General features: G+C 56.2%; 10 protein-coding genes across 10 annotated transcripts, besides 3 other annotated features; 6 read left to right on the top strand and 4 right to left on the bottom strand.

The window, feature by feature from the left end:
- Nucleotides 1-2,310: 2,310 nt before the first annotated feature.
- On the top strand, nt 2,311-3,240 carry dprA (putative cell surface protein; the record flags this gene model as incomplete). The annotated part of the gene is made up of 3 exons (XM_001270498.1): nt 2,311-2,440; nt 2,490-2,723; nt 2,777-3,240. The coding sequence occupies 3 exons, from the start codon at nt 2,311-2,313 to the stop codon at nt 3,238-3,240; spliced, it is 828 nt and encodes a 275-aa protein (XP_001270499.1).
- A 182-nt stretch (nt 3,241-3,422) lies between these two features.
- Nucleotides 3,423-3,968, bottom strand: ACLA_078200 (cell wall mannoprotein 1 family protein; the record flags this gene model as incomplete). The annotated part of the gene is made up of 1 exon (XM_001270497.1): nt 3,423-3,968. One exon carries the CDS (start codon nt 3,966-3,968, stop codon nt 3,423-3,425), a length of 546 nt encoding a protein of 181 aa, XP_001270498.1.
- Nucleotides 3,969-5,421: 1,453 nt separating this feature from the next.
- ACLA_078190 (cytochrome P450) lies at nt 5,422-7,008 on the top strand (the record flags this gene model as incomplete). The annotated part of the gene is made up of 1 exon (XM_001270496.1): nt 5,422-7,008. One exon carries the CDS (start codon nt 5,422-5,424, stop codon nt 7,006-7,008), a length of 1,587 nt encoding a protein of 528 aa, XP_001270497.1.
- A 104-nt stretch (nt 7,009-7,112) lies between these two features.
- ACLA_078180 (magnesium transporter CorA family protein) lies at nt 7,113-8,380 on the bottom strand (the record flags this gene model as incomplete). The annotated part of the gene is made up of 2 exons (XM_001270495.1): nt 7,113-7,683; nt 7,770-8,380. The coding sequence occupies 2 exons, from the start codon at nt 8,378-8,380 to the stop codon at nt 7,113-7,115; spliced, it is 1,182 nt and encodes a 393-aa protein (XP_001270496.1).
- Nucleotides 8,381-8,881: 501 nt separating this feature from the next.
- ACLA_078170 (putative MFS pantothenate transporter) lies at nt 8,882-10,322 on the top strand (the record flags this gene model as incomplete). The annotated part of the gene is made up of 2 exons (XM_001270494.1): nt 8,882-9,439; nt 9,489-10,322. The coding sequence occupies 2 exons, from the start codon at nt 8,882-8,884 to the stop codon at nt 10,320-10,322; spliced, it is 1,392 nt and encodes a 463-aa protein (XP_001270495.1).
- A 142-nt stretch (nt 10,323-10,464) lies between these two features.
- On the top strand, nt 10,465-11,468 carry ACLA_078160 (SDR family oxidoreductase; the record flags this gene model as incomplete). Its single annotated transcript, XM_001270493.1, has 4 exons — nt 10,465-10,775; nt 10,847-10,954; nt 11,034-11,190; nt 11,283-11,468. The coding sequence occupies 4 exons, from the start codon at nt 10,465-10,467 to the stop codon at nt 11,466-11,468; spliced, it is 762 nt and encodes a 253-aa protein (XP_001270494.1).
- A 957-nt stretch (nt 11,469-12,425) lies between these two features.
- On the top strand, nt 12,426-14,099 carry ACLA_078150 (uncharacterized protein; the record flags this gene model as incomplete). The annotated part of the gene is made up of 1 exon (XM_001270492.1): nt 12,426-14,099. The coding sequence occupies one exon, from the start codon at nt 12,426-12,428 to the stop codon at nt 14,097-14,099; it is 1,674 nt and encodes a 557-aa protein (XP_001270493.1).
- Nucleotides 13,541-13,564: a microsatellite.
- Nucleotides 14,028-14,058: a microsatellite.
- Nucleotides 14,100-14,338: 239 nt separating the features above from the next.
- On the bottom strand, nt 14,339-15,095 carry ACLA_078140 (uncharacterized protein; the record flags this gene model as incomplete). The annotated part of the gene is made up of 2 exons (XM_001270491.1): nt 14,339-14,513; nt 14,569-15,095. 2 exons carry the CDS (start codon nt 15,093-15,095, stop codon nt 14,339-14,341), a joined length of 702 nt encoding a protein of 233 aa, XP_001270492.1.
- Nucleotides 14,659-14,721: a microsatellite.
- Nucleotides 15,096-16,028: 933 nt separating the features above from the next.
- ACLA_078130 (oxidase ustYa family protein) lies at nt 16,029-17,193 on the top strand (the record flags this gene model as incomplete). The annotated part of the gene is made up of 5 exons (XM_001270490.1): nt 16,029-16,254; nt 16,314-16,478; nt 16,585-16,663; nt 16,745-16,869; nt 16,955-17,193. The coding sequence occupies 5 exons, from the start codon at nt 16,029-16,031 to the stop codon at nt 17,191-17,193; spliced, it is 834 nt and encodes a 277-aa protein (XP_001270491.1).
- Nucleotides 17,194-17,444: 251 nt separating this feature from the next.
- Nucleotides 17,445-19,494, bottom strand: ACLA_078120 (mediator of RNA polymerase II transcription subunit 17; the record flags this gene model as incomplete). The annotated part of the gene is made up of 3 exons (XM_001270489.1): nt 17,445-18,712; nt 18,774-19,159; nt 19,223-19,494. 3 exons carry the CDS (start codon nt 19,492-19,494, stop codon nt 17,445-17,447), a joined length of 1,926 nt encoding a protein of 641 aa, XP_001270490.1.
- Between the last annotated feature and the right edge of the window lie 1,275 nt (nt 19,495-20,769).

Raw genomic sequence — 20,769 nt, 5'->3', positions numbered from 1 at the left:
CATGCGTTTATGACTTAACTCCTGAACAAGGAGAACGTCAAAGCAGAAATCAACTGCTTTAGAACAGTCCATTTCCTGACCACGATGAACTCAGCGCTGTATTGGCTAGGCTGTTCATGCTTGCTTGAAAGTCGATCAATTTCGACAATGATGATTTTGACGAATCATATATCGAAATTATCAAACAGACGCACGGTGAGACGATGTAAAATACCAACCATGTCCAGGTAATGAGGACTCGGCATCCCCAAAGGATGGAAGCGCGTTCACCATGGGAAGAGGTGCATGTTTTTATCCGCATCGAGGCAGAACGATGATGCGTAAGAGATTCTAGGCTGGGTGAATCTAGCACACTCTAGTCAGTCAGTGTTGGACCAGGATCTAGGATAATTTAGGAGGGATCTGAACGATGAAATAACAGGCCGGCTTGGTGTGTTCGCCTGTTGGTTATGCTCTGTGCTTCATCGAGGATACCTGGTGGTGTAGCATCGGAAGGATATATTTATATTGGGTCACGACAACTCAGATTGTCAAGTGGACACGGAGACGCATCTACACAATGCTCTGTGGGACGAAAATGCCAGGTCGGGATGTCCTTCAGAGAGTGAGGGTGAATTGTCTGCTGCTGCTCAGGGACTTCAACGACATATCACCTGACTATCTATATGGATGTCTGCCAGTACTGCCTGAGGCAATGAGTCCAGGATCATCACATCTCTCCTTTGTCTTCAACCGCTCTACTTCTTGTCACATACTCTGGGGATTTGGTGTTATTGTATCTTTCCTCTACCGAGCCATCATTGATACTGAGCATCTAGATACAGACTATACCTGGACACAGGACCACCAGAATCGTGAGTGCCACCTGAACGTATCAACTCGACGACATCCTGGAGCTACAGGTGCACAGCCAGGATAATATCATTGAGAATGGTGAAATAATTCAGTGAAAACATTCCATTAGCTAGACTAACTCCTCTTCTCATATAGAACCAAGGGATGAATATGAGGCGACTGACAATGGGGTGTCGATACCGGGAAACAAAAAGTTAAAGGTTGAGGAACAATGGGCTTATGGTACCACAGTTCGTCGGATTGGGTTTCGATGCTACCAGTGGCTATTCAGGTTCTGCCAAACTCACAGTACACCGCTGGCCCGTCGGAAGTGAGCAAACGAAGCTTGACAGCCGACATGCCTTACGCCTCATGCTGTGGGAATGGCGCAAAACAGCCACCTGAATCGCATATAGCTCCAGTCAAATATGGATGGCAGACATATGCACTTACGACTTCTATACGCCAAACCAGGGCTATTCATCTCTCGTGCAACCCCCAATGCATTGGGGCCATGGTTTCCTTGATTCTGACAGGATGTCAAAGCTTCTAACAGCTACCGCCCAGAGGTGCTCTCCTATGGACCATGACGTGGGTCCGAAGTTTGAGTGTAGCCTAATCATGTGGTCGCACTCTTGCAGCCAAAAGAGTATACTAATTCTTTCCTAGTGCTACAAGTGACCGATTCAACCTTGGGGATGAGGGTTGTTGGATATGACATACTTTGTGCAATGCTGCTATACTTAGACGGGGATCGCTGCCCCACGCGGCACACCACCGACATCATCGCCAAGTCATTGCATTGGGACAACCAAGATTCCCGGAGGAGACGAACTAAAAGCGGCTATGAGATTGCTGTTAGGGGATCGTGGCCATATTCCACCATGGCCACGGTGGTTGCGTAAGCTCTGTTGGTTGAACATGGACTGGGAGTGTCTGTACCCATATTTCTGTATCCATTCTTTATTGGTTTATCGTTCACTTATCTTCTAGTAGATACCTTCTCTCTGGTACCAGCTCTGTCTGATCTTGAAAGGCCGGTCAAGGATTACATCATCAGCATTGTTCTCACGATGAGGAGTAGGCGCTGTCACCTCACCTATCTCCATACATACTGACTACGATCACTTACATCAAATAGACTCAATTAGTGTCGATCTGACAGCGGCGAGGTGGCTCAATCCACCATTGTCTCAGGTACATTCTGAGAACAAGACGGGAATCGAATGGAGTATGTGGAGAGAGTCACAGTGTCTTTGGTTTTGCTGCCATGGATATGATTCTCCCATGACGACATCCAGCGGGGATGCATTTCTTGTATCCCAACTTCACTACGTCAACAATTGAAGCTTCACCAGATATATAACCATCCTTTTCTTCTTCCCCTCATCTTCATTTTCATCATCATCTTCAGTGATTTCATCCAATACTGCAATACAATACAGTCCTATACCATCTCATCAACCATTATCCACAATGTCTGGCGCTATGCACAAGATCAAAGAGGTCCTGACTGGCCACCACGGCGACTCTGGAACCACCAACCATGGTCCTCATGATTCCAAGGCCGCTAACAAGGTCGATCCTCGTGTAGACTCCGACCTTGGTATGTTTCCTTCTTCTCCTCTCAATGTGAAGCCACACTAACGAGACAGATAACCGTGCTCGCCACGAAGCCATGGGAGGTGCTGCCGGCCCTCATTCCTCCAGCACTGCCAACAAGCTCGATCCTCGCGTAGACAGCGACCGTGACAACCGAGGAGCCGCTGGTACTTATGGTACTGGCAACACTTATGGCTCGAACACCTACACCAACACCAGCAGCAACGCTGGTCCCCATAACTCCAACATCGCCAACAAGTTGGATCCCCGTGTTGACAGTGATCGCGGTACGTCTTGACTGTCTTGACAGGCAAGTCATGTATCGTACTAACGTGCACAGATAACCGCGCTCGTCATGAAGCTATGGGCGGCACTGCCGGTCCCCACAAGTCCGACATCGCCAACAAGCTGGACCCCCGTGTCGACAGCGACCTCGACAACCGCGGAGTCCACAGCCACACCAATACCGGTACCACTGGCCTAACCGGCGCAGGAACCGCTGGAACCACCCACACCGGGACTACCGGAGCAGGCTACGGCTCGAACACCTACGGCACCACCAGCTCCAACGTCGGTCCCCACGACTCGAACATCGCCAACAAGCTCGACCCCCGTGTGGACTCGGACATGGACAACCGTGCGCGCCACGAGGCCTTGGCTGGCAGCAGCTACGCGGGCACCAACACTGGCACCGGTGCCGGCTACACAGCTGGCCCGCACAGCTCCAACCTGGCCAACAAGATGGATCCGCGTGTGGACTCGGACCTGGATAACCGGGGCACCCTTGGCAGCCAGCGTTTCTAAGCTGAGAGTCTGCGATCCTGCTACACACTTTGCTTGTTTCAGACTGTCTGATACCTGATACCATGCGATGATTTACGATTTGATTCCCTTCCTGTATTAATGAGAATATGATTACTTGTTCACTGCACTTCACTTCGTCTCGTAGACTAGACATCACCTAAGTATAATAAAGTACACTGCTGTTAAGAATAAGCCGCAATCGCCTTGACAAACGCATCCTCAATGGCCTGATTGATCCTCGGCGCCAGCGCCGCATACAACGGCGCCAACTTCCCCGCGACCTCCCCCCCAAGGCCCGCAGACAGATCTTTCTGCTGGACCAGATTCGCCTTGACCAGGAACGCCAACGACCCGATCGCCAGCAACCCGGTGTCGAACTGCGGCTTCTTGCGCACGATGTTGTCCAGCGTGGAGAAGATCTGCGGCTGCAGGGCGATGAACGCGCCCACGACGGTGAGCGACTCGGCGTTGGTGAAGTTGGCCGCGACGTGGGTGGTGGCGATGGCGGCCTTGAGCGCGTTGCTGAGCTTGATGCTCTCGCACTCGATCTGGAGCGCGGTCAGGGTGCCGAGCGCGCCGCCGTTGTAGGCCGTCACGGTCGTGTTGAGGGTGACCATGTGCGTGGCGATGGCGTTGACGGCATCGACGACGGCGGGGGCGTCGCGTTGGACGAGGGTGGGGATGGCGGTTGCGAGGGCGGCGAGGGAGAGAATAGAGAAGAATTTCATTTTGTCACTTGGTAGGTAGGATGCTTTTGCTGCTGCTGATGCTACAGGTGGTGATGTGGTGCAATTGTAGCAGAAGCAGACATACACACATACACACATGCAACCCCCCCCCCTTTTATACCCAGTCGACCGTGCAGCTACACCCACCGACAAGGACAAGGAGAAATGGGAGGTCGCGATGCTTCCCCAGCCTGGATAAATTGCAACCCCGCAAAAACGGGTACACCGTACACGATGCGAAATTGCGACCAGGATCGCGACGAATAACGTGTCTTTGTTCTCGTCCGGGGGGCGTTGATGCTGATATTCATCCCCACATGTGATAGCGTTCGTCCGAGGCTGGGGTGCGAGAATACTCCTAGTTACACTATATACTTAGTACACTATATACACCTCTCATCGACAGTACGAACATGGCTGTGTGCTCGACCTCGGCGGAGGGCCATTGACTTGTGAATCTGCAGTCACGGCTGATGTTGCAGCTGCATCACTTCATTCTGGATCGAGATCGGTGTTTGCCGTTCCTGGGAGGACGAGCTTGAGGCGTTTTTACGATGGTGCTTCTTCCCCAGACCATCTACCTGATGGAAGATGGATATCGCATTCGCATCGGATTCTCAGACCCACTCACTATCCTACTTATCCACTCTGCCGCTGATCGACGATTGTCTTGTCTGATCCACTGTGGGTTCAGGGTTGCCACTGTGAGAAGGTATACCCGTTGGACTGAGGATATGGTTGTTGGACAACTTGAGCTAGTATCCGATCATCAGGTGTCAATTGTGAGTTTTAGGAAGTGATAGATGTATTAAGGTATAGTATGGCAGTCAGAGAGAGTGAGGAATACTACGCTATACTGGTTCTCAGTAGCCAGCATATGTATACCATTTCCTTACTGCCATTGAGGAGATATAGGACAAGATTACCCAGTGGTATAAGCACTGCCAATTCATTAATTCACCAGATTCCAGTAGTCAACTAGAAGTGACTAGGCGATGAGACTACACCTCATCAAAACATCTATATCTGTGTTTAGATCGTTATCCGCCTGCATATATATGGCCAGCAAGAGCATTAGTGGCTCTAGGAAACCTCAACTTTTCTGACAAAATATTCCCTTATCAGAGAAAAAGCCAAAATGACACGTCATTTGGGTCATTTTGATATTTTGATTCCCACCCCTACTCACGGTGATGGGCAAAAGTATGACTCCTCAACCACTGCAGGCATACTCAATTGGAAAGCTTGACCCCATTGCACAACTCCTGGGAGTATCTATCTACTGTAGTCTGCATCTAGGAATGATACAATCATCCGCCGCTATCTCTGATCATAGGCCGGGATATATCTTCCCCTGTGAAACTCTGATCAGGAAGTGAGGGGATGGATATAAAGCGGACAAGGGCGGCATCACCTCGTGTCCACCGTCACCGTCACCATCAACCAACTCAAGATGATCTCCATCTACATCCTCGTAGGCCTGGTGCTGCTTCGCCTCCTCTACGAATACCACCGCGACCGCAACCTCCCCCCCGGTCCACGTCGCCTCCCCTTCATCGGCAACATCCATCAAGTCCCGCAGAGCCATCCCTGGCGAGTGTTCGATGCCTGGAGCAAGAGGTACGGCCCGCTGATGAGGGCGCAGTTCGGTCGCCAGACCCTCATCCTCATCGCGGACACCCGCATCGCCCGCGCGCTCCTCGACAAACGCGGCGCCGTCTACAGCGATCGCCCGCGCATGGTTATGGCCGGCGAGAACGTCACCCGTGGCATGCATATGCTGCTACGGCCCTACGACGCGCGCTACCGGCTTCACCAGCGCATGGAGGCGCCCGTGCTCAGCCCACGCGCGTCGGCCACGTACACGCCGCTGCAGGAACTTGAGAGCACACAGCTCCTCACTGACCTCCTCCGCTCCAACAACTTCACGATCCACATCCAGCGCTACACCGCCAGCCTCGTCTACGGCCTCGCCTATGGCTTCCGCCTGCCCACCGGCGCCGAGCCCGAGCTCCTCACCCTCCGCCGCATCCTGCACAACTTCGGCCACGTCGCCCGCGTCGGCACCTGGCTCGTCGACGCCATCCCACTCCTCAACTACCTCCCCGCATGGCTTGCGCCCTGGAAACGCAGCGCCAACGCCCTCTTCGAGCTGGAGGCTGACCTCCACCGCCGCAACATGGACACTGCCCTGCACAACAAGCCGTGGAACTGGACCAAGGAGCTGGCTCGCTCGCCGCACGCCACCCCCATGAGTCCGCTCGAGTTCGCCTACGATCTCGGCAACCTCACCACCGCCGGCTACGACACCACCGCGTCGGCCATGCGCGTCTTCGTGCTAGCGGCTGTAACGGCACCAGCCTTCATTGCGGCCGCGCAGCGCGAACTCGACACCATCGTCGGCCCCGACCGCCTCCCCTCCTTCGCGGATAAAGAGAACCTGCCCTACATTGCCGCCGTGGTCGAGGAGACGCTGCGCTGGCGCAGCATCGCGCCCGGCGGGCCGCCGCACGCCACCAGCGCGGAAGATGAGTACATGGGGTACCGGATCCCGAAGGGCGCGACGGTCATGCCGCTGCACTGGTCGATGAGCATGGACGCGGGGGACTTCCCGGACCCGCTGGCGTTCCAGCCCGAGCGGTGGCTGGCGGCTCCGCAGCAGCAGCAGCAGCAAGGCGGGGATGGGAAGGGGAATGAGCACGAGCGGTTCACGAGTTTCTTCGGCTGGGGCCGCCGCATGTGCGCGGGGCGGCACATCGCGCGCAACTCGCTGTATATCTTGATTGCGCGGCTGCTGTGGGCGTTTGAGATCCGGGCCGCGGAGGGGCCAGACGGTCGGCCGAAGCATGTGGATGATATGGCGTTTGATGATGGGTTGGTGTCTTCGCCGGAGCCGTTTGAGGCGGTGTTTGTGCCGCGTAGCGAGGCGGTGCGGCGTGTCGTGGAGGGCGAGTGGGCCGGGCTCGAGAAGGATATGGAGGTGGTGATGGGGGGGATCCGGGAGCGGCAGAGGGCGATTGGGCTGGAGGTGCGGGTGTAGTTGAAGTCGAATTCTAGTCGAATATAAGTATATAGCAATGGGATAGAAATTTGGTAAATAAATTTAAAAAACAAAATAAGGTATGGAGTATTCGCGTCAAGTCACTATAGGAAACGGGTGCGCCGCGCAATCACGAGAGACAACCCAATCAACGCGAGAATCCCGCCTAAAATCCCAAACCACCAGCCCAGCCCGCTGCTATTCTTGCCCGGGACGGTGACGTTCATGCCGAACAGCCCGGTGATGACCTGCATGGGGACGATGCACGAGGCGATAACGGTCAGGCGGCTCAGGGTCGCGACGATCTGGTTACGCATGCGCGTAGAGTCGAACGACAGCTGGCCCAGGTACTTGTCCTGGGAGCGCGACAGGCGCTGCTCCGAGTGCGCCAGGTTCGAGACCATGGTCAGCACGTGGTCCTGGATGTCGCTGAGATACGAGACGACCTGGATTGTGGAGCCAAGGATGTCGCAGTGCCGCGCGAAGCACCGGATCACGTCTGTCTTGTCATTGAGCAGCTGCCGGATCTGCTGCACCTGCCGCCGTGTCTTATAGATCTGCTGCAGCGCCAGCCCGATGTCATCCGGCCGCGTGATCGACACGCTGTCCTCCATCGTCTCCACGCAGCCTTCGACCTGGTTGATCAGCGGCGCGAACCCATCCACGATGTCGTCGCTGCAACAGCAAAAAAAAATAAAGTCAGTGTCTCGCCTTCCGAGTCTCAGGGGTTGAGAGAGAGAGTTAAGGGAGGGAGAACATACATCAAAGCATAACAGATCCAGTCACTGGTCAACGCCAGGTGGCTGCGATGGTCCTTGATCCGGCCCCGCACATGGTCCGTGTGGCGACGGCTCCTAAAGGTGAAACTCAGGACGCCCTGCCGGAACACGATGGCGTACACATTACACGCGGTGCGCGGACTGGCCGTCTCCTCGGCCTGCTGCGGCGGCCGCAGCGAGACGAAATAGTACGGGCCGAAGAGCTCGATCTTCTCGCGGGTCTCGCGGATGCGGATATCCTCCGTGGTCAGCGGGTGGATGTCGAACAGCCGCGCGAGCAGCTCGATGTCGCCGTCCGAGGCGTCGGCGACATCCAGCCACCACAGCCCGTCGTGCTCACCGCCGTCGAGGAGCGAGTGCAGCGGGCCGTAGACTAGCGCCAGCGAGTTGAGACTCGGGGCGAAGAGGACGGAATCCAGCTGCGTTGTGAAGAAGCTGAACTGTGCGGTTTCGGATTCGGGGTCATTGTACGCCTTCTCCACCTCTGGGGGTGGAATCGTGAACGCCTTCTCCCTCTCCCTCTCCGCGCACAGACCATGCCAACTGGCCGACCGAGCGGCCAGAAGCTGTCTAAGGCCGGCGAGGGGCCCCATTAAGCGAAAAGAGTGGTCGTTGCAGCGACAGCATCGGATACAGCATTGAATCTGGTGTCAGTAAGACCAGATGGCATCCTGTGATGATGAGAAGAGATGAAAGGAGTCACAGGAGATCAGTCAGATCTGAAGTCAGAGTTTTAGCAATGGCACAGCCACTGTCTTGGCTTCTGCACTCGGAGTCAACCCCTCGTCTTTGCTCCATAAATATCGCTCATCGTATATCTAGCTACGCGTTACAGAGCCATATTGATTATTATTATTATTGTCCCAGAGCACTCTAATCCCCAGTAGGCGTGGTGGTGGTGATGTATTAGTGTTGACTGAGCGACCGTGGTGCTTGGATGCCCGCCAATTCAGGCAGCACTGTCACGTGCCTCATGCCAATTCGAACAAAATCATCAGTTGAAGTGAAAAGCGTTGATCGTGTTGATCAGTCGGGTCTGCAAGAGCATCAGAGCGATTTAGATGACTCTCTCGTCATGCATCCCATCCAGCATGATGTCGCGACTGGGGTATCACACCCCCGAGAGCAGACTACGGCTCAAGATTGATTTCTTCATCCTCAGCTTCTGCTGTGTCACGTATTTCTTCAACTACCTCGACCGCTCCAACCTCAGCAATGCCTATGTCTCCGGCATGAAGGAGGAGCTGTCCTTCCATGGCAACCAGCTCAATGTCATCAACACCATCTTCACCGTGGGCTACATCCTCGGCCAGATCCCCAGCAATCTGGCGCTGACGTACATCCGCCCGCGCATCTTCTTTCCCGCCATGATCCTGCTGTGGGGCGGACTGACCATGACCACGGCCGCCGTGCACAGTCCGCAGGGCATCATGGCCATCCGCTTCTTCCTGGGCCTGGCCGAGTCGAGCACCTTTGTGGGGACGCACTATATCTTGGGGTCCTGGTACACCGAGCAGGAACTGGGGAAGCGCAGCGGGATCTTCACGGCGTCGGGGCTGGCGGGGACCATGTTCGGGGGCTTCATCCAGACGGGGATCCATTCCTCGCTGGACGGGGTGCGGGGGCTCTCCGGCTGGAGATGGTTGTTTATCGTCAGTGCTCGTCCTAGGATTTGGGGGTCTCTGTCACTAACGTCAACAGATCGACGGGTTGATTACCCTCCCCATCGCCATCTACGGTCTGCTTCTTTTTCCTGATACGCCCACTACTACGCGCGCTCCCTATCTCACTGCAGAGGAGCGTGCCCTGGCGATTTCGCGACTGCCGGCGACCAATGCCGATCGCGCGCCGCTGGACCGCGCGTTCGTCAAGCGCACGTTCTCTACGTGGTACTGGTGGGCGTTCGTCATCCTCTGGGTCATCGCCGGCGAGACCGAGTCGTTCTCATCCAACTCGCTGCTCGCATTGTACATGAAAGCCCACCCGAGCATCCACTACACCGTCGCGCAGCTGAACAACTACCCGACGGGCGTCCCCGCGGTCGGGATCATCTCCACGCTGTTCTGGGCCACGCTGACCGACTCCCTTCGCGGCAAACGGTACTTGGTTGCGTACTTTATCGGCGTTACGGGCATTGTGACCTCGGTCCTCATCCTCCGCCGCTTCGAGTCCACACCGACGGTGTTTGGCGCGTACTACTGGGCCGGGGCGGTGTACGCGTGCCAGGCGACCTTCTTCGCGTGGTGCAACGATGCGATGCGGTCGCAGGATGCGCGGCAGCGCTCCGTCGTTATTGCCAGCATGAACATGGGCAACAACGCGGTGAACGCGTGGTGGAGTATTCTGTTCTACTCGGCGGACCTGGCGCCGCGGTTCACGCGCGGGATGTGGGCGATGATCGGGTGTTCCATCGCGTTGGTGGTATGGGCGTCGTGGATTGTGTTTATGATGGGAAGAGAGGCAAGGGAGGGTTCGAGAGAGCCAGATGAGGGTGGTGGAGCTGTATCTCCTGCGCAGCCAAAGGCTGAGGCTTGACCTGTAGTGCAGCTTTGTCATCAGATCGACATGAAGTCATCCTCCATCCACAACTCATTTCATCATCATCTTCTTCTTCTATCTATCTCTACGGAGTTTAGTCCATACTCCATCCTCTCATTATTTCGAAATCGTAAATCAAATGTCCACGTATCTCATCACAGGCACCTCGCGCGGGCTTGGCCTCGCCATGGTCCGCCACCTCGCCAGCCTCCCGCCCTCCACCGTCGGCACCATCTTCGCCACGTCGCGCGCACCATCCCTGGACCTGCAGGAAACTATCCCCCATCAACATGCCGACCGCATCGAATGGGTCCGCTGCGACACCACTGATCCCCAGAGCGTGCAGGATGCCGCAGCACAGGTCCAGCGTCGCTTGCAGGGCCGCGGACTAGATGTGCTGGTGAACAATGCAGGAGTGATGCCGCATACGCGGGGCGGCGTGGGAAACATGTATCTCATCCGGGACCTTCCAAGGCCGTCAATATTTCATTGGAGATGAAGAGACTGATACATGTCTGTAGGGAGGAACTAACCGAGACGTTCCACACGAACGTCACCGGCGCGCATCTCGTCACGAGCGCGTTTCTCCCGCTACTGCGCGAGGGCCGGCGGAAGGTCGTTGTCAACATGTACGTTCCCGGTTATCAGGATTCTTTCGCTATAAATACAAATAAGACGCACACGCACACACACACTAAGAATGGCTAGCTCCACGACTCTCGGCTCTTGTACCCTGAGCCCGACGTTCCAGGGAATGCCCACACCAGCATACAAGATCACCAAGGCGGCGCTCAACATGCTCACGCTGCAATACGCGCAGGATTACGCGCGTGAGGGGTTTACCTTTTTCGCCGTGAGCCCCGGGGTACGTTTGCTTCTCTTGGGTTTCTTGAGTTGCTAGGCAACCGCTGAAACTCATTCCCATTCACATTGACCGAACTGACAACCGCGATGCAGTGGCTGCAGACAGACATGGGCGGGGCGAGAGCCGATCTCGCGCCGGAGACGGGCGCAAAGGCCGTCCTGGATATAGTGCAGGATGCAACGCCAGCGCTCAATGGGAGGTTTCTGAATATCCGGGTGTCTGGGTGGGAGGAGAATGAGGGACTGAACCAGTACGATGGGAGGGAGGTGCCGTGGTGAGGGCTTTTGGACTTGAGACTGGTATGATTTGGGCTTGGTGTGCTGGCGGCATGGGCAAGGATGATGCATGACGGTGCAGGAGAAGATCGGATCAGGACGAAGGAAAGATCCTGGTTGGTGTTCATCCGGATTCGAATTCGACCTCATGGCATTGGCATTTGCCTTTAAATGCGCACGATTCTCAAACTCCGCGCGTGAGTCCTGAGTCTACGTATCTATCTGCACCTGACTGTCCCGGTATCGCTCACTCAAAGTAGGAGAAAAGATTATGAATTGGTGGCAATGTTGCACCAAGTCGATTCAGCAATCCACCTGTCATATTCTCTGCCTCTCGCCTCGCGTATTTCTTTTTCTGCTGTTGTACGCAGTGATGCATGATCTGCCACTACAGGAGAGGGATCTCATCACAAACATATGGTATCTTCGAAGCCCGGGCATGTTGAGTTCCACTACAACACTGCTGTCCAATATCCAGCATCCTACGTCCTGTAGAGAGATACAAACATCATCCGTGAACGGTTCAAAGGTATTACATCTTCAATTTTAAAGAGTTTAAGCTTAATATGAAGCACTACCTTGTCTACATAGTCGAATATCCATGCCATTCCCCTCGTGAACTCGGAGGCTTCACTCATCCTATCCCCGTCGATACATCACAGGACCTGCACGATACTCGGAACGAGAAGATCACGTTGGATCCATAACAATGTGGTCATGGCGAATGCGACAGGTGAAGGGCAACTCCATCGCAGATGTGATACACCCATAGTCCCCAGCAACGACCGGAATAGCGTCGACTGAGGGATTTCTGGGGCTGTCTTTCCTCGGGAATCATAAAAGCGATATCTTCCTCCAGGCAGTCTTCTTCTCCTCTGTCTTGTCCATCTCACTCTCGTTTTGTTCGCTCTCGTCCTTCTCTTAATCTCTCGTTCTTGACTGCTACGCTCTCTTTCCAGCATGAGCAAAAGAAAGATGGAGCTCATGTCCGACCCGTTCGTCGACGAGTCCTCCGAGTTACCCGAGCTTCAAGCCCCCGACGAAACCCAGGAACAGGCGCCCGACGCCCAAGAACCACGCAAGAAGAAGAAACGCAGCAAGAAGAAGAAGCGGGGGTCACAGGCCGGTGAGACCGACCGGCCCAGTCTCATCGCGATCATGCGGGACCACTTCCCCAGTTCGTTCACTGATGAGCAGTTCACGCCAGATATGTTCCATCGCCTCACGACCATCAGCCCGAGGACAGGGCCCCATGTGAACCCCAACCGACAGTACCCGCCGGCGCCCATGCCCTTCAAACACAACGACTTCCTGCACAGCCTGCCGATCTCCGAGGCCGATCTCATCGAGATGCAGCTGTTCCAGTCGACGTACCGGCTCGCGATCCGCGACCACGATCACGCATCCACCCTCCGGCTGGTCTGGGACTACGACCGGCTCTGGGGCTGCTTCGACCTCGGCGTGTGGAAGGGCGTGATGCTGATCGACCCGGGCCCGCGCGACAACACCACCTCGTCGTACCGGTTCGCGTGGCGCGGCATCTGCGAGCGCGAGCCCGACGTGCTCTTCGACAAGGAGGACTTCGCGTACGGCGAGATCTCGCTCGGCGGGCCCGGCCCGCTCTACGGCTTCTTCAAGGGGATGGTCTGCGCCGGGTTCGCGGATAACCAGTGCGACTTCAAGGCTGAGCGCGAACTCGGTCCCGCCATGGTCCCCTGGCCCGTCGAGACCTTTGTCGCAGACTGGAATTATCTCCGGTACGACAAGGCGCAGCATGCCGAGTCCGCGCGGCCCATCCTCCTGGTGCAACCAGGGACCCAGGTCGGCGGGGAGGCGGACGAGGAGCCAGCGTCCATGGTGGAGGAGGCGGGGGATCACGGCGCACAGCTCGAGGAGGACCGCGAAGCCACGACCGAAGTGCACCCGTCGTCCCCCGTGCGCCAGTCGCCACCCACGCCGCAAACCTCGCCTCCAGCCGCCATGTCACCGTCCTTCTCACACCCGACCCCACACCCGTCCGCGCGACTCACCCTCGGCGCCACGACCAGTACCACGCCCACGCGCTCCGGGCGGCGGCACGGGCACGGGCACGGGCACGGACCCGACCACGACCGCTTCCTGGAGCAAGTGTCCGGCAGCTACGAGATCAGCAGCCCGACGATGGCGCACAACTGGGCGCGGCGGTCGCAGCGGCTGAAGATGCGGCTGCTGGTGAGCCGGAGCGACGGGTGCGTGTGGGGGATGTTCAACATGGGGGTGTACCGGGGCCTGGTGCTGTTCTGGGACTCGCCGGGGCGGTTCCAGCGCGGGCGGCGGCTGAAGTTCTGCTGGCGCGGGCGGGAGGCGGACGCGCGCGACGTGGCGGAGAATCTCGGCTTCCTGGTCTTCGCGGAGGATATGAGTCTGCAGGGCGTGTTTGGGGATATGTATGGGGATGTGGCGTTTACGGCGCGGCGGCGCAATCGGCCGGCGTTCGAGCCGCAGTTCAGTGCGGCGTTCTTTCGGCAGCAGTGGTGGGAGTATGATCCTGTGCCGGGTGGGCAGATGCAAATGCAGCTGCAGCTGGAGGGACGGCTGGAGGGACGGCTGGAGGCGCAGTCGGAGCAGTCGGAGGGACAGTCACCGGCTGTTTAGTGCGGTCTCGGTTCTTGTATTCCCTGTTTGTAGGATGGATCTCGGTTATAGGAGGTAGTGGAAGTGGAGTGATATAGATGTGCTTGCTAGTTTTCAGCGTAGTATATACTCCTTTATCTCGCTGATATACTAGGTGAAGAGCAGGATTATCCACCCGTCGTAATATCAACAACAACAATAACAACCCTCCTCAGCTCATCCCTCCGTCCACCTTCCCCTACCCGTTCCAGTCCATCTCTCTATAGCAGCTGATTGAACGTGCGGATGCCATGGATCTGGTTCGGGGCAATCAAGCACGAGGCACTCCCAATGACCGAGGTCATGAACGAACCACAGCCAGTATCATAATACACATTCATCTTGGGCGCGTACTTCGGGTTCGACTGGGGGTTGAAGGGAAACATGGTCGCCTCGCTGAGCCGGCCGTCAGTTGGGAGTCCCGACAGAGTGAAATGAAGAAGATACGTACTTGTTCAAGCCCGGCACGCTGTTGCAGCCGCTGCTCTCGGTCCACTGCGCAGGGCACGTCCAACGTTTCTCCGCATCGCGCTTCGCATAGTAGCCGTAGCCGTGGCCGTAGCCGTAGTAGGGGTAGTACGAGCCGTAGCCGTAGCCGTAGCCGCCCCAATACTGGCGGGCCTCGATGGAGGTGGCATTTGCATTGCCGGCTTCGCTTTCGACATCGCTGGACGCGGGCATTCCGTCCAGGAGCGTGCTCCAGCGCGACTCGTGGATCCAGACGGGGCCCACGCCGGGCCGGATGGCGACGGCCCACTCCTCGCTGCCGAAGAAGTTGTGGGTCTCCAGGGAGTGGTCGACGGTTACGTCGGTGTCGCGCGCGGAGAGCTGCGAGGGCACCGCGGTGAGGTCGATCTGGAAATGGGGCATGATATCGGGGGTTCCGAGGGCATCGGAGGACGGGGTAGCTGGCGCCGCGCAGACGGTCGATGCCAGGCTGAGGACCGCGAGGTCAAGCAGAGAGCGAGTGATCTTCATGCCGGGGGAGGTAGAGTGGAGTAGCGACTGGAGGGTCTGAAGAGCGAAAGAAGTGGGAGGACCAGGGCCGTCAAGAGGGCTATATATACATCACGGTTCGTAAGACCAGGCGCTCCTCGTGTGTCTGCAATCCACAGGCAGTCATGGAGAATCCAACGTGGCAGCCCATTTCGATCCAGAGACCACTTGCAAGATTAGGTCTGGCTCTCTCGTTTCCTGGTGAATTGCATCCTGCAGATATGAATCTATACTACGAAGCACCAGTGAGAAGGCCGTATGGACACCGCGGTCCTTGATAAACCGGTTGGCCAAGGTTGTGGCTGGAGTTCATCAGCTTCACATAAGAGTTTAGCTTGTATCCGTCTCATACTGAGCGGCCATGGGCCGATGATTGCATGAAAAAAATGATCTAGCATAGATTGTGTAGCTCTCAATAATAGAGATCGATCGTTCGTATCGACTGGTCCAGCTGGGGGATGGCTGCTGCTTAGTGATTCTTATTCATGGGTTAGCAATGGGCACTAGACGCCTGCCGAGCCTGGCGCGCCTTATCAGACTACACATGAAGTAGAAAATGGATGAGGACGACGGCCAGTTAGGAGACACCGTCATAGCGCTAGCTGTTAGGTAGAGATTTAGCATTTCTGGGCATCGCGTGGTGTGGTTATCCCCACTCAGCTGTGACTGTGAGACATTGCTTCTTAGGGATGGCGATATATCTATGTATCGATCCTGCGTTTGGTTGGATGGCCTGTGCTCATGTAGATTATGAACTACTGAATATCACTTGAGCAGTTATGACCTGATGTGAGACCTTTGCTAGCCTGCTAGGCTCACTACCCATTCTTTTGCACTTCACGCTGTGGCTTCCGTCCCGAAGCCCATCCTCTTTCTTACACACTGTCTCTCACTCTCACAGACGCAAACTCCAGCATGCTAGGATACACCACGCCGTACGAGAAGCTCAACTCGACCGAGAACGTGAGCATCGAAGACCCCCATATCCAGACCCGGCCATACTCCCGGCGTCCCTCGATAGCAACCTGCCTCCTCGCCCTCACCACCGTCCTCTTCGGCGCTCAGTCCCTCTACCTGTGGTCTCGTCCCGCGCCCACATGCAGCAGATACCCTTTTGACGCAGGATACCCGACTGAATGGGGTGAGTTCTGGTTCACAGCCGTTTCTGGGGGTACTGAATACTGAATGAATCCGCTCCAGGACCCGCCGTGGAGTCAATCAAGCTGGAAAAAACCACCTTCACCAGCCCGCTGCGCTACAACACCACCTCGAGCCAGCTGTATCGTGACTTCGACGCCTCCCAGCCGCAATACATCGGCGCGCCGTCGCCGGAAATAGACGCTGCGTGGGAGAGTCTCCTAGGAGGTACGCTTGGGTCGGTGCTGTGCGGCGTTGGCAGCTGCATACCACCCACACCTACCTTGCTTCGTCCTTTTTCTTTCTTTCTTTTTTTTTTCTGACCAGACGATAGGTCAATTCCTGGTACTCAGCGACGACGAAGCCACGGAACTCGATGACCCGGTGTCTATCGAGGGCCGTTGGGTTGGAGAGTAAGGAACACACCAGTAACGCCGGGATATTTGGCATGCCGGTCCGTGTTGCGTGTTGCGACAAGAACTGACAACGCGCAGGGTGGAGGTGATGCACTCGCTGCACTGCCTGAATACGTTGCGCAAGGCGCTGTCGCCGGAGTATTACGGGGGCGCGTCACATTTGGGGCCGGCGCACGCGCGCTCGCGCCTGTCGGTGCATCTCGGTACGTGGTTTTTCGATGCTGAAGGGAACGTCCTTGGAAGGAAATGGGTTGCTGACGGTCCCGCAAAGAGCATTGCTTTGAACAGGTCCGGCAGAGTCTTCAGTGCGCGGGCGATCTGACGCCCGTCGTGCTGAGGCCGTTGGGGGAAGACTCGCGGGGCGCGGTCGTGGGGACCCCGATGGTGCATACGTGTCGGAGCTGGGAGGCGTTGAGGACGTGGTATACCCAGCGGGGGGAGAGACATGGGAAGGTGGGTTAGGGGGGGTATTGAGTCCGACAGAGAGCAAGTTGTTTCTGGGTGTCTGGGGAGAGACGAAGACTTGACGAGGGGTCACTGAAGCCTCTCGTCGAGCGCTTGGCTGGGTAGATCTGTATACAGAACCACATACCATCGAATGGATACATGCAAGCATCATCAATCAGGTAGTTTAAACGCTCGGTTCGATCGGGGCTCTGTCCACGGTAGACGACTACAAATGCTGAGAACGAGGCGGCTTCCACAAGGTCACAATCGATGAATCTCTATCGGGTATCACGCATCTATATCAAAGGGAACTAGGCTACGGTGTCGTCTACTATGCCGACTTCGATACACTTGCCACAAACTCCATCAGGCTCGGATGTGGTGTAGCAGCATCCGCCGTCCACGTTTGCGACTGCGACGGCAAGGGCAACATGCCCCCCTCCGCCCCGACCAACCGACTGTATGAATCGGTTCCATGCGTCTCGAACATCTGGACGCTCAACTCGCTCCGCGACAGCTGAACCTTCATTTTCTTCTGTCGGCCGTCGGATGCGACCGCCAGCAACTCCCCGTGGTGCGGGTACGTCACTTCCCATGACAGCGGAGTGGTTTTGGTCTCTGATTTGACGGGCTGCCCCTGCCCGTGCGAGATGGTGGACACAATATCCAGCAGGAGGAAATGCGTGACCATCATCGCGACCTGATCGTGCTGCCCGATGCGACTCGGCGGCTGGACGTCCGGGTAGTGCGGCATGTTCAGGGCAATCTCAAAGTGCGTGCCAAAGGGCGGGACCAGCAAGTTGGTCCGCGTCTTCACATTGAATGAGGTTTGAGGGGTGATCAGATCGGCGGAGAAGGTCGACTCGAGCGGTAGGAGGAACTGCTTGACGAGACCCTCCACGGTCGGCACGGAACGATCGATGTGCGCGAGGTCGACGGAGGCGTATGGGGTCGCGGTGAATTTTGATTCGAGTCCCGCCGCACGGAGCACGCCGTACACATCTCCCAGGAACGACTCGAGCCACCGGACATGAAAGCTGTGTTGCAGGTACGCCATGGTCGGCCGCAGAAGCAGGTATTCGGGGACATGCCGCCGCTTCTGGGTCAACGGGGGCGGCGGCTGCGTGCGGCGGCGCCGATTCTGCCGGTGCGCGTAGGAGAGGAGAATGCGAATGGAATGGGCCAGCGCATCGGCCACGACCGTGTGCTCGAGGCTCGTCTCGCTGTCGTCGGCGTATGCTACATCGGGATCAACCAGGTCAAGGAGCACCTCTTCATCCTCCGACACCGAGAATTGGACCAGGTTCTGCCCTGTGGAGACCCCTTGGCTCCCCATAATCCGGGCCTCTCGCACCAGCTCGTAGAACAGCTCCTCCTCATACAGGGTATCTCGAGCTTGCAGGATCCGGCCTTCGATCGACTCAGAATCCTGGACCGCCGACCGGTACGGTTTCGAACATCCGGTGACCACCCCCCGGTTCTTCACGCGCACACGCACCGTCTTGGCCTTGGCCGGCACCAGGCCCTTGTCCAGTATCAATCCACCGTCCTCCGATCGCCGTAATGCTGCGAGGCCGCGGTCGCGGAAAATCGGGGTAGCTATGAAGTGATTAGCTCAACTGGTCAATCCCAACTCAGCGATCCCCCTGGGAAGACATACCCTCTAAGAATCCATATTGAACCCCCAACGCCTGCCCCTCCCGCGGCAACCGGCACACCTTCCAGCCCTTGTCCTTGACGGCCAACACCTCGCTCCAGTATCTCGTCTCGGACGCGACCTCGGTTTCCAGCCGGGCGGCGGACTTGAGCAGTTTGTCCGCGGCGGCGTTGAAGCTCTGCAGGCGCCAGCCCCGCGACACGGCTTTCGCATCTCGCACGGCGGCTTCGGACTTGGGCGGGGGGTTGACGAGTTCGGCGGTGAGGGAACCGAGCGGCGCCACTTGCTTCAGAAAGGCGGACATGGAGGTTTCGGCCTGACGCGGGGTGTATTTGGAGAGGAGGAGTGAGATGAAGTCGAGCGCGAACATTGCTTCCATGTGTGCCTGCCTGCTGAGCTTTAGCCGGCCGTTTCCCAGCGATGAACCGGGAGGGGAGGAGAACGTCGCCTACATGGCAAACTGGGTGATTTCTGCACGCTTTTTGTACAATTGGTCTAAGCGCTCTGTTGTGTCCAGGTCCACGGATGCTCCCTCGCCCTCCTCATCGTCGATGGTGTATTCCTTGTTCTTCTCCTCCTCGATCTTTGCGCGGAGCGTCTCCTCGTTGACATCGCGGAAGGATCCCCACTGGGCACTGATCTGAGCGATTTCGACGGGGAGGAGATCCTGGTGGTCGCGTTCTTCAATCAAGGGCCGTAGAGGGAGGGTGAATTGGTCGGACATGGTGTGTCGAGAATTGTCTCCTGTCGTTGTTGTGACTGGAATTCCGTTGGATGGAAAATGGAGTGTAGGAGTGTTTGGGAGATGGTGATATCATCACGTGATATCTAACATCATGAGGTTGGCCAGAATAGAATCTCGCAAGGAATACTCAAGGATTGACATTATTGAACTGAAAAAGGGTACGGGAGTGAATTCGATGTCTTGGTTAATTGGCTCGAATCGGTTAGAGCGGGTCTACAATGTGCAAGACGACTGTTGACTTTTAAGCTGTAGATTTATATATCTCCGTCACCAGTTTGTTAGGTAGGATTTTGGTATTATGGTTCAGTTGAGCAGAACGACATTTATCTTCATAGCCAGAGAACAAGAAAGCTAGGCCCCTGCATCAAATCTGATACTATCAGCTCAGCTATATTGACCTTTACTTCTCCTCGATAATGAGCGTCATGGCCTGCAGAGCCCAGTCGAGTCCTCGAGAGTCGAGACTAGTCAGGACAAATTCCCAGTAGATAGTTCATGCCATCATGCATCATTATTGTTGAATCGAGGTAGTAAAGCCAAGCATTGGACGACATCCTGTGGCTTACAGCACCAGGAACCAAGCTCCACGGCTGGAAGTGGGAGTCGTCGGTACTCGGTTCAGTCGAGGACAGTGTCCAGTCGACTACGAGTGTACACAGCGAGCGACTACATTGTACTCCACTGCTGATGTCAAGAGACAACCTGGTTTGCACGGAGCCAATATTCAGCACTCAGCAGTCATGATTGTACAGATCACCAAGAATTAGGCAAGTTAGAGTGCTGACTCTGCCACTATCGAACTATCAGGCCACAGTCAATTTTGCTTGTACTGTTATATAAGTAGAGATTATTACCTAAGAGCGCGTCAGGAGCGACATGATTGGGCAAAAGGTCTCCACGTGACTGCCAAGCCACTAAGCCCAAACTAGCTACACCGTGACGTCGACACCTCAGGCTGGCCGGAGCCAATCGGTGATGCAGTGAAACACGGTCAATCCTCACTTGTCACTCGGTAGTGCCAGGACTACTGCGAACTACAAAGGAGGACTAGGCAAGTGAGTTAGTTGATTGCAGGGATTGGACCAGGCAGATGGAGAGGTGGTGTTGTCGGTATCAGGTTGTTAGCAGTTGTTGTTATGGTTGCTGCTGCTCACCACTCTCTGTCAGTCAGCCCATCAGTCTCTTGTCGGTCTGCTCCTTTTAATAAGAATCTCCTTTCATCTCCCATCTCTCATCGAACTCTCCATGAGATTC

The sequence above is a fragment of the Aspergillus clavatus genome, genomic scaffold (genome assembly GCF_000002715.2).
Source record: "Aspergillus clavatus NRRL 1 1099423829803 genomic scaffold, whole genome shotgun sequence".
Taxonomy (NCBI): Eukaryota; Fungi; Ascomycota; class Eurotiomycetes; order Eurotiales; family Aspergillaceae; genus Aspergillus; species Aspergillus clavatus.
The sequence above is the reverse complement of the archived record's forward strand: the minus strand, read 5'-3'. Positions and strand labels throughout refer to the sequence as shown.